Genomic DNA, 16,811 nt, shown 5'->3' with positions numbered 1-16,811 from the left:
TACGGAACGAAAGACAGGCTGTACGGAAAAAGTGATGGGTGTACGGGAAGACTGACGGTGGCGGTTGCACGGAAGATCTGACGGGCTGTACGGACGCAGGAAAGGTACGGCTATGCAAGCATGTACAAAGCTCACTTCAGAGACGCGAAGAGGTAAGCCAGACGGTTGTATGGGAAGATCTGACGTGCCGTACGGGAACCGTACGACAGCCGTACAGATGTACGGACGGGGAGACAGGCGCCATGAGATCCCTTACAAGGATGAACAACAGGGGCAACGAGCTCTCACACGTGCGCAGCTCTCACACACACTTTTTTATTCATAGTTACTTCGAAACTGAAGTAACTATTTCTCAACTAAAGATCTCAGTATAAGCTGTATACATATCCTGATCAATCAAACGAGTCTGAACACAATCATAAAATTATTGCTGCAGAGATCGTTTGAAAAAGAATGAAAAAAAGGGGATCACCAAAGACTCTTTGATTTCTGTCCATCCATAAAGTCCATAGTGCCCAGTAGCGTACCCATATAAAAAACAAATCAAAACCCTGTCTCAGTGGATGAAAACCAAACAACCAGAAAAGCCTGCCAAAAGTAGCAGTAGGAAATCTCGCTCGAAGCCTCTGTCGGATGAGAGCGATGAAGGTGCAAGTATGTGGACAGAACCAAAAAATGTGTAGCACAGATTCAGTGGGGTGTAAGCATCTGTGACAAATAGCCAGAGCAATATGTCTGTGTGCAAGTAGCTGGCTAGATGGAAAAATGCCAAGCAGGACTCGCCAAAGAAAAAGCTGTCGTCGAAGAGGGACATTGTAATGCCAAAGGAGACGTAGCCTTTTGCTCCACCACTTTAGTGGGCGATCCATATGCCAAACAGTATTTGCTCTGTCAGAAATCCAAGGCGGAAGTAATAGCACTTTATACAGTGATGGCATTGTAATATGTGAGAACTTCAAGGGACGGGCTGAAGAGTAAGAAGAGCGTAAAATCCAATCCCTCAAGCCTGTTCTGAAGTTCCATGTGAGGTACTGGCAAAAACGGTTGAAGCATTGCTGAAATCCGATGCTAGAGAGGACGATAATGAGCTCCCAAACCGTATTTGTTGGCAGCCATGGAAAAGGATAAAAGTGTGCCATCATCCTGAAGTACATCTGCCACATAAGTGATGCCTTTGAAGGAGAGAAAGTAAGAACATCTTGGTTCTTGAATGGCCAAAGAAGGGTGGAATACTTTAGACCAATAAATAGCTCTCACACACACTTTTTTTGTGAAACCAAAAAATGTGAAACCAGTAACTATATTATTAACATGAAATCAATGTACATGACATTAGACTCCAAAAGAGAGCCTAATGGAAGAACTCAAAAATAGTCAGAAAACACTTCAAGGCTGGTAGCATCCAAGTCCCTCGCAGCATAACTATCATATAAAGATTGCTTGAGGGACATTCTGAAGAAAGCATATGCCTAAGGAAACTGTTGTCCCATGCTAGAATGCAATCTCTGTGTCCAAATAGTCTATAGTACCCAAAAACAAACCCAGTGAAAGAAAAGGAGGAATGGAGACACCCACGCACCACACTACCTGACACATACACACACACTTTTTTTTTTTGGGTAAAATCCAGTGTATCTATATTCTCATAAATTTACAAGATGGGAAGTCTCCCACACACTGACATTAGACTCCAAACTAGAGCCCAATGTAAAAAACTCAAAAACAGATAGAGAACACTTCAAGGCTAGTAGCATCCAAGTCCCTTGCAGCAAAACTGTCATATAAGGATTGCTTGAGGGACATTCTGAAGAAAATATATGCTTGAGGAAACTGTTAACCCATCCTAGAATGCAGTCTCTGAGTCCAAATGGTCCATAGTACCCAAAAGCGAGTCCAGTGAAAGAAGAGGAGGAATGGAGACATCTGAGATGAGAGGCATCCAAACATCCAGAAAAGTTTCCCAAATCGGATGGAGGGAAACCGAAGCCGCAGCAAATGAGAAATACGAGTGATCAATATGCGAGAGTGTAGGCAAGACCATAATAGATGAGGAATTGTTTCACAGTGATGAGAGCAACGGGGACAGGAGGGGGAAGCAATGCGGCGTGCTGCCAATTTCCCCCCAATGGAGAAAGCTCCCACTATATATCTCCAAAAGAAAAACCTCTGTTTCAATGGCAATTTGGCTTTCCAGATTTTCATGAGTCGTGATTGCCACCAAGATAGAGGCCTATCCAAATTCCAAAGAGAGTTGGCATGCTTATCAATCCATGGCGGTGGAAGAAGAAATCTGTAGACCTTCGAGGAGGTCAAATTATGCATTGAGAGCGTATGAGTAGCAGGAGGTAAGAAAGTCAATTTCCAGTCCAGTAATCTGTCCTGTACAAACAGTGGAGGGACCGGAACAACTGGCTGCAACATAGTTGAAAGAGTTCTCCAAATGGACCTATGATGTAGACCCAAGGAGAATGTCCTGCAAGCTTGTGGAAATGAAAGCATACAACCTTGTTGATCCACAACATCAGCAACAAATCTGATGCCCAATTTCATGAGATTGTATGCTTTAATAGGTGCCTGTAAAGCAAGAGGCGATTCAAACACCTTGCTCCAATGGATGCTTTCCAAACGAAGAGAATTACCATGATGAGAAGAAGCACCTGTCCATTTTGCATATGAGAGAATTCTCTTCCAATCATGAATAAAAGCATTAGAAACAGGGCAACCAGGAATTTTCCCTTGATAGTGGTCATGACTGCTTCCCAGTGATCTGTAATCCAATGCCCATATGCATGAGACGCCATGTTTCCACACATTGCTGCTAACATAATAGCCCATGGCTGTTTTTGCTGAAAAAAATCAGCAATCATAGTGCTCTTTCTTGCCAACATATGAACTTGGAGATTGAGAATATTCAGCCCCCCATGAGTCTTAGGTGAACAAATAGACTGCATCGGTAAGTAATCGCAAAGCCTTTTTATGAGATTTGCTTTTCCAAAATATCTCCATAGCCTGAGACATATAGGAAGCCAAATGCTTGAAAGACCAGGGAAGAAGAGACAAATAAAATTGCACATATGCCATAATGATGGACTGTACTATCCGAAGTCGAACATGTAAAGGCCAAGTGGACAAATGCCAGTATTCCAGCTTCTTGTTGATCTTTTGAAGCACCCATTTGAGTTGTTGTTGCGGAGTAATATTCCAGCCAATGGGGTAGCCTAAATGCCTCACAATAGTGTGGGAAGAGATAATGTGACCTGGCCAGAGAAGTGCATGCCAATCAGCTTCTTTCAAAGCTAGAAGTTTCGATTTCTGAAAATTGATTTGCAGTCCAGCAGCTATGCCAAAGTCATTCAATGTATGCATCAAGTGAGAAAGGTCACTTTGAGAATTCCTGGGCAGAAAGTATGAATCATCAGCATATGCCTGTGCAAGAAAAGACTGTGCCCCTGGAATTTGCAAGCCATGAAGCTGTCTTGTATCTGCAAGATAGTCCATATGCAACAGTAGCGGATGGGTAGCAATGGCATACAGTAAAGAACTAAGAGGGCAACCCTATCTCACTGACCGGGTCATAGTCCAGGTTCTTGATAACCCACCACCAAGCAAGCACTGCGCTGTGGCCTGAGAATAGAGCCAATATATGATATGGACGAGTCGAGGGCCAAATCCCAATTTATGCATAGTCTGAGAGATAAAATCCCAGTGGACAGTATCAAATGCTTTCGCAATGTCTACTTGCAGAATGAGAACGTCTTGTTTAGAATATTTGGCATACTCAATTGCAAGCAAAGCATTAGAGATATTGTCAGTGATCTGCCTTCTGGGGACAAACCCATACTGTCTAGGATGAAGTCCTGCTTGCAAAAAGAATCGAACTCTAAGGACAATCATTTTAGCAATGAGTTTGTAAATAACAGGAATAAGAGATATAGGCCTCCAATTAGCCATCGTCTCACACAAGCTTTTTTTGGGAATCAATTTGACTAGGCCATGTTTCCAGGATGGGGGAAGAGATTGTTCTGCCCAAGCATGATTGATCATTAGAAGAAGAGTGTTTTTGAGATCACCCCAAAATGCACGGAAAAATTCGACAGTCAATCCATCCCAACGAGGAGAGCTGCTTTTGCGTAGATGACTCAAAGCATCATCCAGTTCACTAAGCATAAAAGGCTGCTCCAATGCATAAACCTGTTCCCGAGACAAAATGGGCTGAACATGCATAAGAAATTGAGACCTAGCTGTATCCACCTGCATCAGATGATCAGGCTGAAGAGAAAGGAGATGCTGGAAATGACTAGAACATAGCGATTCCAATTCGGATTTGGAAGTGGTCCAAGTGCCATCATCTTTCTTGATCCTGCAAATATCCTCCTTTCGCCTATCCGCATGAAGACTTTTAAAAAAGGCTTTGGAGGAATAGTCCTTATCCAAAAGGGGTTTCATGCAAGCTCGGATTTGCCATTTCTTTAATTTGCGAAGATCATTTTGGTGAATGATATGAACCGCATAGGCACAAGAATCCTGTTCAGAAGAGGTAAGCTGCCTATGAGAACTGATTGCATCCATTTGTTGCTTGTGAGATTGAGCCCATTTCAGCTTGAGCCTGAGGTTTCCCATGTAACTCCATCCGTAATCTTGAATAACAGCCTGTAAGCGATGAGCAAGGCTGATCCAAGCAAAATCCATATCCTCCTGAGCATGTAAGAGAAGGGGACGGACAGCCACTCTCACCATGTTCTGAAATTGTTGATGAAGCAAATAAGCACTATTAACATGGAGCAGGCGACGACCAAAGAAAGGCATATCATCTGTCAAACGTGCTATTGATAATGTCAAGCATACTGGAAAATGATCAGAGAGCAAGAGGGAATGATCAACCCAAAGTGTACATGTAAAATCAGCATACTGCTGAGCATGCAACAAATACCATCTGTCAAGTCGAGCCAAGTAATGAGTAAAAGCATTGTGATGATATGTATAACCCATATCTCTGTCCCTTGTTGAGAGCCATAAATCTTCTGCATGCAGGGATGAGAGCATATCTTCCCAATGTCGGAGCTCAGTAGGGATCATGTGAGAACGATGAGTTGTATTATCTTGAGTGGCAGGCGAGTTGTTGAAGTCTCCACACAAAAAAGCATTGGACAGCCATGGATATTGTTTAAGGGAGTCCCACATTTGAGCTCTAGACATAGAGGTTTGTGAAGCAAAAACAGATGCTATTTCATAGAGATCAGCCTGCCAGCTGCACCTGATCGCCATCCATCGACCCTGAGGGTCATTGTAAGCAACCGTGGGCTGCATATCATGTTTGACCAGCATGCAGACCTCCGAAAAGTGCATTGTACCAGCATAAAAAATATCATAACCAGCATAGTGGCCTTGCTGACCAGCCAAGAAGTGTTGATTGTGTTCCTGTAAAGAGATCACATCGGGATGCATTCTATGTACATAATGCCAGAAAAGTCTCCACTTATTGACATTACAAAGACCCTGAACATTGTATGTAATGCAAGTAATTGAAGTAGACATAGAAGATACGTACAGTCAAACCAAAAAGCAGAGTAAAATATGAGCTGTCAGGTCTCAGCCATGACATCAACATCCACCTGGCCTCCTGGATCATTAGCTCGATGATCCTCATCATTGTCACATACTGGGATGCCCCTTTTTAACACCTCAACCCACAGTTGAGAAGCAAGGCTGTCAGCAGGGGTAGAGGTCTGACCAGGGGTAGAAGTTGAAGCATCCCAATGGCGAGATTGTAACGGACGTGGTTTGAGAGCGAATACCTTTTTGGGTTGCTGCCAGGCACACTGGGTAGAGGCATGAGATTCTGAAATTTTGCCCTTTCCTTTATCTTTTTGCTTAGCTGAAACCTGAACCACATTTTCTTTGGAAGGGACAGATTTGGATGCAACATCAGCCAGTTTGGTAGGCATAGCCTTAGACCCCGGAGTATAAGTAGGGGAAGGAGTATTTTTTGGAGCAATAGCTGTAGGTGGGAGTTGATGCAAAACTGCAGGACACTGTGAAGCTAGGTGGCCAAACTTATGGCATGTAAAACAAGCACCTGCAAAAACTCCCCATTTCAAATCAAAGTATTTTTCACCGAGGGGAACATCCTCCACTTCAACTGCAATGGAAGGAGGGGTTGGGTGATCTGTATCCCAAAGAATGCAAAAGCGATTGCGATTACCCGAAGGGCGGGGTGGGCATACAACTTGCCCCAAAGTGGCTGCCAAACTTGGTAACTCAGCCCTCATATAGTCCAGGAAATCCACTACCTCAACCCATACAGGGCACTGATGTCGAATAAGACTGTGGTAGTCCTTATTTGGCGACCATGGCATGACATGCACCATTTGTCTGCCATAGAATAAGGGCGACATCTCCAGTATCTGCTGACGATATGAGGCATCCGAAAAATGCACTTCATAAAAACCCCTGGAAGCAAAATATACTCCTTCAACAAAGCATCCTCCCAACAGTGCCTGAACCCACTGGGCCACATCATTGGCTGAAGGTAACTTTCCTGGAAAAAAAATGATAACTGCTTGCTGAGAGAACTTTCGAAGAGGAGCAATCAATGAAGGCAGCTTCAACTTAAACTTGATGGCCGGGGGAGGTTTGGCCCACTCCTTCCGACTGTGATGAAATTCATCTTTGAGCATGTCAAACACATAGTGAGCGTCTACAGAATCTGCAGAAGAGAAATCAACTTGCTGTCTTTTGGACTCCTTGCGAGATAGCTTTTGAACCGATCTTCCATGAAGGAAAACAGGGTGGGATTGATGAAGAGGCGGAAGCAAAGCAGAACTGTACGGACAGTGTACGAGCTGGAGATGCAAGCTGTACGGACTGTACGGAAGGTACAGATTGTACGGAAGTACGGAAGGACTATGGGGGTTGGGTCGTACGGAAGGCGTGGAAGTACACAGCTATACGGAAAATAGAACGGGAAGGGACTGCTGACGCAGAACAGGAGGGCAGATTGTACGGAGCAGGACGAAAGGCAAAGTAAAGGTCGATGTAAGCTGTACAGGAAAAGCGGGAAAAGACGAGCAGATATGGTGAGGCATCACCGGGAAGAAGAACGCTATCTGTACGACATCCGTACAGCTGTATGGACACACACACACACACACATGTGACTCCCCTAGATGCACACATGCACCTTAGAGCAAGCCCTTAATCACACTTATCCCAACAGCTTCTATGGAAGGAATTGCTCTCTTGGGCCTCCATTGCAGAGTCATGGATTATTGGAGGTGATTTCAACATCATTGAGATGCCTTCAAATTAAAAAGGGGGCAGAGAAGGTGGCATTCACTCTTTGGATGTAGAGGAGGGCCTCACAGAGGCCGTTTTGCAAATTTGGGTTTCTCACATACAAGGTGGACAGCCGTCCCCGTCACCTGTGGTTGCAGCCCTCATTGATATTAGCGACTTTTATCACATAGTTGCTCGTACCAGCAGGAGATGTAAGACTCTCAGGCGAGAGGTTGGTATTCGCCAGCAATTGGCAGCCTTTCAGGGGGAAGAGCTGAAAGGGCCTACAAATGCTTGGATACAGGAGCCCCTTGCTGCAGCAAGGGCTCATCAGCAAACATTGTTAGATCAGAGAATAGAGTATGCCTTTCATGCTCGAGAGCCATTCAAGTAGACTCAGATCAGAGGTAGAGTCAACAAGCACTTTTTCTCTACTCTTGGCCCCAGACATAGTAGAGAAAGTGTTTCATAGCTTTAGGGGTCTCCGCTCTTTATATATAGTTCAGCCCACAGCCAACTTTTGGAGGAGTCAAGGGAGACATGTTTTGGATCTCTAGATCAATCCATCAAGGATGCCCTTTAGCTCCCTTTCTTTTTTTGTTTGTGGCTGAAGCTATGAGTATCTACATTAGATCTCAAGCTGATATTGTTGGACTGAGACTTCCATTGAGACAGGAAGGTGAACTATTGGATAGTGAGCTGGCACATAATACGGTTGTTTTTTTAGATGCCACGCCACACACGCTCACTTCTTTCAAGATAACCTTGGATTTGTTTTATGGCAATAGGGGCACATATAAACTGGCACAAATATAATGGCTTTTGGATCAGCGATGAGGACACTCCGCACTGGGAAGATGATATTGGTTTCACTTGAATTCAGAGGGGTGTCTCCATCAAGTATTTGGGATGCCAGGTAGGTGTGGGCATCTCTTCCGCACAACAGTTTTCTCCTGTGTTGGAGAGCATAAGGAGGAAACTCCTTTTTTGGAGTTTGTCCAAACTATAGGGTGGTGGTGGTCAACCAGGTGTTACTAGCCACTGCCTAGTTTGTTTGTTCTCTTGCTGGTGCCATTCCAGGGATAGTATCACTCAGCTCAAGAGACTAGTAAGGAACTTTTTGTGGAGTGGACTAGATGGCACATAGATGCCATAGCCAGAGTGGCTTGGGAGACCTTGATTCTGCCCACTCGGGAAGGGGGTCTCAATATCATTGACTCAGACTTTAGTGCACGGCATTGCTCTGTAAGATGGTGGTGAGAGGATTGATGCTTGGACAAGATCCGTGGAAGGATTTTTTTATACGTAGCATATAGGCCTGTACACCCACCTCGCGGGAGGAGACTGGATGGACAGCACTAGATGGATCTTTACTTCAGCCTAGCTCAGATCTCCTTCTTCCCCTCTTATGGCTGCCATTTTGAAAGCTTGGGACTGTTTTAGAGTTACACTTCGGAGAGTTCCCCCCTCCTCTCATGAAGAAATTGATAGGCAGCCCGTCATGTGGAATGAAAGCATACTTGATGAGCATGGCAGACCACTAGGCATGGCGCATTATATGCAGTGGTCCGAATAGGAGAGGTCCACTGTGGGGTCTTCGACAGCAGAAAGCTCACAGACTATCAGAGAGTTTTATCAGTTAGTCATCTTAGAGGAAGTGTAGGGAGGATTCAACAGATTAATGCAGCCATACTTGTGGAGTGGATGGTACATATGATATGCCTATTACGGGTTCCACTTGGTTGCTTGCTTTTACTAGAACATGTATTCCTCTTCAGATTATTGCTTTGCAGGATGCACATGAGGATGCCCTTGTTTTTTATGTTCAGTCGGGGGAGGGAGGCTACACATATCTTCAGATGATATCCTTCAAGAGGTTCCCTTCCAGCCGGTCAGGCTTGCAGGCTATATGGAGCATGGTACAAATTCACAGCGGTACCTTGATGTCGACCCACTTCTTCTGGCCCTGGGTTCATGGAGACTTTGGCTCTACGGAGGTGTCCCCATCAGATCTTTGTAGTGGGACCCTAGGGAGTGGGAGTGGATTGATGGAGGGCACTGAGAGAAGAGCATCTCCTTCTTTTATTACACGCTTAGAAATGCCACAAGATTTCAGTTTAGTTGTAGAGGTTGGAGGTTCTCCAGATTTCGTCATTGGGACAACTTTCACATTTTTGCAAGCTCTATGGAGGTGTCCCCATCAGATCTTTGTAGTGGGACCCTAGGGAGTGGGAGTGGATTGATGGAGGGCACCGAGACAAGAGCATCTCCTTCTTTCATTACACCGTTAGAAATGCCAGGAGATTTTAGCTTAGTTGTAGAGGTTGGAGGTCCTCCAGATTTCCTCATTGGGACAACTTTCACATTTCTGCAGATGTGCATAAAAACTTTTGGAGGAGACTCAGGAAATCCCTCAAGAATAGAAAAATCACTCTATTCATTTGGCTTTCTATTCACGGAGGGATTGCACTGAACCTGTGGAGGTCCAAGTTCAGGGCTGACCCTGCAATTGAGTTAGTTTAACATTGTCTTAAGGAGTGCATACATGCGAGGACGATCTGGAAAGGTGTTGCTAGGATCTTATGCACTTTTCATAGATTACCCTTCTTCATGACCTGGGATCAGTTGCTTGGCTTTCTCTTATAGGACCTCAGGTCTTCCTCGAGGGACATGACTCAGATGGGGCTTTTTTTGGTCGATGACACGTAGTAGAGTCATGTTCTCTCCAGGATGTTTTATTCACTCCTTTCAAAGCTGCACATGCTTCTGTGGACACCTCATGGGAGATTCTGGCTAGTATTGCAGCATGGCATATTTGGAGAGCCAAATGTACAAAGATGTATAGCGGCATTGGATGGATCCGAGGTTCACCCTTCTCAAGCATTGGCTGGTATATGGATTGATACTATACATACTTTGATGGCCATTTGGGTGAGCGTGCATGGGGCATCGAGAGCAGCCTCTGTTAGAAGGGATATATTATTTAGAGTATGGAGGGGATCGCCTTTCTTCTCGATTCTTCCTCAAGGTTAATGTGGCATTTTCAGCCTCAACGCTAGTTATTTGCTAGCTCATGAAGGGGGAGCTGTGCTGGCAAGGTGGGAAAGACGGGCAAGGAGGAGCTGCAATCCAATGACATCCTTTTTTCGAATGCCATTATATTGCATAAAGTTTTGGACAAGAAATGGCATGAACCAAAGGAGAAGATCGTATTCTACATGAGAGAGGCCAATCCTATGTTAACCTATGAACGAGAAATTTAAGATCATCACATTAGAAGAAAAGGCCTCCAAATGAACTTTTTTATGCTTTGTCCCGCACAAGAATGCACAAACTATTTCTATCCCACTCACCAACAAACCGATTGTTTGTGCCCTATTCACATTTGCCACTTCTTTCCCTCATGGACAAATTATCTATACACATATTACTCTTTAAAACCATTCCAAAATAGAAAGACTTGAATTCTTGAGGGGCATCAATGAGAATTTCTTATTTGTAAGCTATTGTGTACTCTGATGCGGTTCAAAATGTCTCAAATTTTGCTCAATATGTTAAGTTTGATTTCATCCACTACAACCTTACTAATACGTTATCTTCAGCCAATTGTTGAATAATTGGTCCACGCACATTGAAGAAAGTATTCAGCTTCCAAGGCCAAGTCTTTTCAGTGTGTATTCCTAACTAGCAGTTTTGAAGCCTTTGACTTCCAAGACCAAGGCTTCAACTTGATCCTTTCCAGCCCTGGCATGGAAATCCAAGCCACCCAAACATGTCACCTTGGCCAAGGAAGTACGTTTTGCAAGAGGAACCCCTGACACCTTGGTGATGTCATACTTTTCTGACGGATTATAAGAACTGAGGTATGTGTTGAGGGAATGCCGATTGACCATCCTACTCTTACCATAAGAGATGCCGATGTAATTTGCCAAAAAGCCTAATAGGCAAAATAATAGGGAAAACACCTATAAGGTAGTCTAGCTCTGTTATAATACGCTGGCCACACAAGACAAATTTACCTTGCTGAAGAGAGCCCATACAAAAATCTGACCTTTACTACATATATATATATATTGCTCATGCCAAATATAAATCAAACGGTAGACAAACCCACCATCTGGGCGTTTTCATGGTTTGTCCTGGATAACTATCCTAGCTAATCAGTGGTGAAAAACAAATGCAGAAATGTCTCAAATTTATCCTTAGATAAGGGACAAGCTTCAACGTCAGATCCAGAGGTTCTATCATCAAACACAAAGTTCATGTGTCTCTCCAACCTTTTCGTAGTTGATGTCCAAACAGTGCATACTGGTGTTGTGACCAAAACCATTTGCAATGCAATGTCAGCAGACACTGTTTAACTTCCAACATATTTGACAAAACGTTTATATTTGACATCTGAGTTGAATGTCTGACATAACATATTGAGTCGTCTCAGTAATGATTCCTGTGTCCTATGCCCACATCCAAGCATTGTAAGGGCTAGCTGGCGAGACATTCCTTCAAAAACGTGCATTATCTCATGTGGTGGAAATTCACGTTTTCCAAGTGTTGAAAGCTCTACAAGTACTACCGTCAGAGATGATGGTTGCCTTATGGTCCCAGCATTTAGAAGCCTTTTTTTAGGTGCTCTGGAACCAATACAGGGCTAGGACGGCTTTAATTTGTTTCATGCACCTCAAACCGTCTGAACGATCTCGGAGCATTAGTTGGTTAACCAAAGCATACAAAGTTTAAGCGTTCCCAATCAAAAGAGTATACTGTGAATGACCGATGGATATCGTGTGGACGGGTTTAGTAAAAAGTATTCTTCAAGTTAGATCCTGCGGGCACTGGCCCACTGACATATTCACCTGAGATCAAGCTTTTGACTTTTCCTGCATTCAAATAGATGAGTCTTGATCTTCTTCATCTTGACAAAGCTCTTCTTGGTCTTATTTACCGCCATTCTGTGTAAGGAAGGACAACACAAAATGCGCGTGAACTATTGATCGGTTCGTCCCTGCATATCCGCGGAATGCACGATCCGTTGTGTAAGATTACTGGAGATTGATGGTGCACACAAATCTACACGCTAAGCGCATCATTGTCCTCTCTTCCCAAGGCTACAGGAGTCCTTACGCAAGGAACCATAACATGTTTCACGCACGTGTAGTTTTTGTACGGATACGCTTACATGGCCACCATGATGATGCATGTGGAGGATATAAATGAAGTCGAGATTTCGTCCATCCTACCCTTTAACCACTTGGTCTCTTGCCGTATTGTGTTCTACTATAATTCGATTATAGTGACAATTGAGTGGATTGAACCCATAGTGGTAAGAGGCATAATGTAAAAGGCATGTAAGGTATCATGCTCTAAATAAGGAGTTGGTTATGTTTTATTTCCCAAGGGAGTAGACTTAAATTACTATCACAGATGTGTATGTGTACTTGGAGGAAACATAAGCATCACTGATCAACCTCCATCATAGATATTAAATTTGCCTTGAGCAGTGAGGATCGAGGCCAAGGAAATTTGACACTCAATCCGTATTACAAGTCTGAATACAATAGAGAGCTAATGTATTACATATGATATAACTCATAACTATCACATAAATTAAGAACTGGAGCGTGGATGAGTATGAGAGGTTGAACATGGATTAGCATCAAGCATGAGACAACAGCCTTGAGCATGGAGAGGACTTGGAATGGTGGAGACACCATGGAGAGAGAAGGGAGAGCTAGAGAGGTAGTAAGCATACCAATATACATTCCATGTGCATGTTTATAAAGATTGGAACTGTCAATTATGCAAGGCATGAAATGCTTTGACATACGTTCTGATAACTAAAGTACAACTCACCAACAAAGATTCGAAGTGTTAACTATGCAAGGTATGAAATACTTTCACCTACGTGCTTATAATTAAAGTACAACTCACTGACAACAATAACCTACGTCCCCTCCAAATCCTACCAACCCACCCCAAAATTATTAGTATTAAAAGAAACTAACGCTCCTACGTGTAAGAGGCATCCCCAAACTCCCCTTCCTATGTAAGTTGGATCCAACTATAATTGAACCTCTGACCTTGGGTCTGGTTAAGGTGGCTTTTATAAATAAACTCCCCCCCAATGATGGTGAGGATGAAGGAACAAACGGAGAAAGGTTGTGAACACAAGTGAACAAGAAGTGGTCACACAGAAACTCCAGTAGAATGCTCAATGAAAATGAAGTACAAGTACTTGGTATATATAGTACCCAAGTCAAAATAGATTAAGTCCTAGTCTAGACTCTATCTTACACCACCATATCGTTGTATGTGTCTACAAATCCCCCCTCAATTATATGGCTGAAGTACTATGGAATGATCTTAGAAGTACCTGCTGCACCTACCAATTCATCCATGTGTGGATATAGCAACCTATGGGAGTACAAAAGAAACAATGTCATTTTACAACCCCTCTTGACATTATTTTAATGTCTCTGATCTCGATGACATGTGAAAAGAGGTGCTGACAGGGTTTGTGCTAGATGCAATAGGCATAGTCTCATCATGACTCACAATATCCTATAAGTTCTTGCCAACCAAAATGTTATTGAGCATGAATGACCACAAGGCATAGTTGGATCCTTCCAACTTATCACCCTTGGTCATCATAATAAAGCTCTCATTGTAAGACATCCTGACTGCAAAAACAACACGATTGCAAATGCACTTGCAAAGAAGAATGCAACTAAATGGGAAGTGCCTCTGACTGAGCTAGGCTACATTGCACGTATGGCATCAAACACTGCAAAGTGAAACTGACTGCTCTGCAATCAACCAATAGAATGCACCTCAAGTGCAAATGTGTGCCTGTGGGCTCACCCAAAAATCCCCAAGTGCACCTGTATGCCAGAAGCCAGAAAAGTTGTATGCCAAAGAAAAGATGTATGCCAAACAAAAGCTGTATGCCATAAAAATCACGGGCTGGAGCAATAACACATACAAAGTGGAACAAAATGCACGAGCTGGAGCAAAGTGCATGGGCCAGAGAGTGGATTGCAACTATATGGATGGGCAATTGGTACAAAAATGTATGGATGGTACAACTAGTATGAAAATGTGCGGATGAGCATCTGGTACGAAAATCCATACAAAATGTATGGCAGCTGTACAAAAATTCATTCGGGATGTATGACAGTTGTATAGTCTACTGTACGACTGTACGTACGACTGATGTATGGGATGGAGTGGGTGGAGCTTGAGCTATACAATGATTTAAAGAGCCCATAAAAGTGCTCCCACGAAAGTTCTCTGAAGTCCACGAACAGGATTAGGTGATAGGAGCAACACATGAGGGCATCGGTGATCTTGCTAGGTAACAAAAAGCAAGGCAGGAACTCTAGATACTAGTAATGAGAGAGGCTCTGATACCACATGAGGGAACAAATGGAGAAAGGTTGTGAATACAAGTGAGCAAGAAGTGGTCACACAGAATCTCCAATAGAATGCTCAATGAAAATGAAGTACAAGTACTTGGTATATATAGTACCCAAGTACTACACACCAAAATAGACTAAGTCCTAGTCTATCCTACACCACCATATCATTGTATGTGTCTATAGAGGATAGTCTGCCTGAGGTACATGGCAACCAAAGTTATGTCTTATGCCTCATGAAAATACCCACATCTTGTTGTAGTGTTCATACTATGTTTGGAGTTGCTACCTTTTGACATTGTAGAATCTTGGGATTTAGTCCATGGCATCTACTCACATGTTCAAAATGGTAATTTCACTTGTTTTGAGTCATGTTTTGGCAATTACATCCCTTGAGCCATTTTAAGTATTATTTTGCATAGGGTTTGTGCCCAAACTCATTTACAAACTTTAAGATTTTTACTATCATTCAATCTATCAATTTAATTTATGTAATTATTAATACAAATTATCCAATTTTTAAGCCCCTTCTTATGAATTCATGTACTATCTTATATAGTCTTTAGTGACCCCTGAGGTCATGGTGCGCGCCTTTGATGACTTGTGCCACCATGTAAATTACTTTACCAAACGGGTGCTTGAATTGGCTGGTATAAATCTCTTGTTGTTGATCTTGGCAATGACAATGTAAGTACATTTGGAATTGCTTGATCCATAAGATGGCCGGTTTTCTTTGACAATTTATCTCTAAAAATTAAAAAATTCAGGTTTGGTGAGGCTAGGCATGTGCTCTTGTGGGCAAAAGGTCCCTTAGTCACCTGTGCTAGATGATCTCATTCTTTTTATGCTTCTCTATTTAGATCATCCTAAGCTTCCTTTGCTTCTTAAATGTCCTACTCCATATGCAGACTTTTGCTCATTTGGCATGGCCAAATGTTGCCCTAACTACATCTACAATATGTTAGATGACCAAACCCTAATTTTAATCAATATGCAACATGAGCTACATCGTGGAACTACATTATGGCCATTATGATGATGGTATATCAACCATGTCCCCCATGGAAGTTATGGGAGAGATGTGGTTGGAGCGATCCTCACATCTTGTTTTGGAGATGACTCCACTCTCATCCATGTCTTGTTATTAAGTTGACTCCCTTGTCCCTTTCCATGTCTTGTTATTAAGGTGACTCCCTTCTCCCTTTCTAATTCATCATATTTATGCAACAAGTGATGGAGAGATGTTATAACAATGCTTGGGAGAGACTATCTTGTGAAAGATATACCTAGGTATCTTCCTCGTGTATTCCTTCCACCACCAACGTGTATTACTTGTTCTCTTTAGCCACCATAGGAAAGAGGCAATTAAAGCACTTCTTAGGGTAATGAGACAAATATTGCATTGGGACACGGGATGAGCTGGCTAAAATTTTGCTCGTCCTTTTAAAAGACTCTTTAGCTCATCAAATATGCTTGAAAATATGGTCCTAATTTGCTTTTGCATCTCGAGAGAACCAACCCTGTCATTCATTTTATTATATGGGGGGCTTCCACTAAAGCTTATAGTAGGTGAAATTTGTTCTTTCAATGCATTGTGGAAGCACCTAACTCCTTTCTTGTAGTAGATAAAATATTGTCATTTCAATGCACTATGTAAGCACTTGACCTCTTTTCCAACTTTGGGTCTCACTTTATCGGTCAATCTCTCCCCTGAGGTCCATTTGTGCTCTCACGGACCAATCCCATGGTTGCAAAAAAACCCACATATGTTTTTTGTCTTAGAGCTCCTCTTAATGTTCGACTCCCCTTGGACTAGATTTAAGGTTCTAATACAAGCAAGCCCCTTACTTCGGCTGCTTCATATTTCCTTTGTTCTTGAGCACAGCCCTACTTGGATGGCTTCTCACATCCTAGCAGTAATATATAGACCCAAAATTTCATAGATCTTTCATTGCTAGAATCATCTCTGTGGACTATCGTGGCCTTCAGCTTGCCCCTCGCATGCTTCACCTTCTACTAAGCCATAAACATTGGGTTTCACCTTCATGGCATGCCCTTTGTGCAAACTTGTCAACCTCACACCACCTTGGCTAGACACTTGCCACAGTGACTAACAGTTCATAG

At 42.9% G+C, this 16,811-nt stretch overlaps 1 protein-coding gene across 1 annotated transcript in view; it reads right to left on the bottom strand.

The window, feature by feature from the left end:
• The window catches only part of LOC147894808 (dynein regulatory complex subunit 7-like), a 589,338-nt gene extending 577,115 nt beyond the window's left edge, over positions 1-12,223 (bottom strand). The window contains 1 exon segment of the mRNA XM_087385174.1: positions 12,129-12,223. Within this exon segment, the coding sequence (XP_087241300.1) occupies positions 12,129-12,223 (95 nt within the window).
• Positions 12,224-16,811: the final 4,588 nt, after the last annotated feature.

Source organism: Dipteris shenzhenensis, chromosome 14, assembly GCF_047967505.1.
Source record: "Dipteris shenzhenensis isolate YYH24624 ecotype China chromosome 14, Dip_SZ_1.0, whole genome shotgun sequence".
NCBI classification, from domain to species: Eukaryota; Viridiplantae; Streptophyta; class Polypodiopsida; order Gleicheniales; family Dipteridaceae; genus Dipteris; species Dipteris shenzhenensis.
This window is presented reverse-complemented; position numbering and strand designations above follow the sequence as displayed.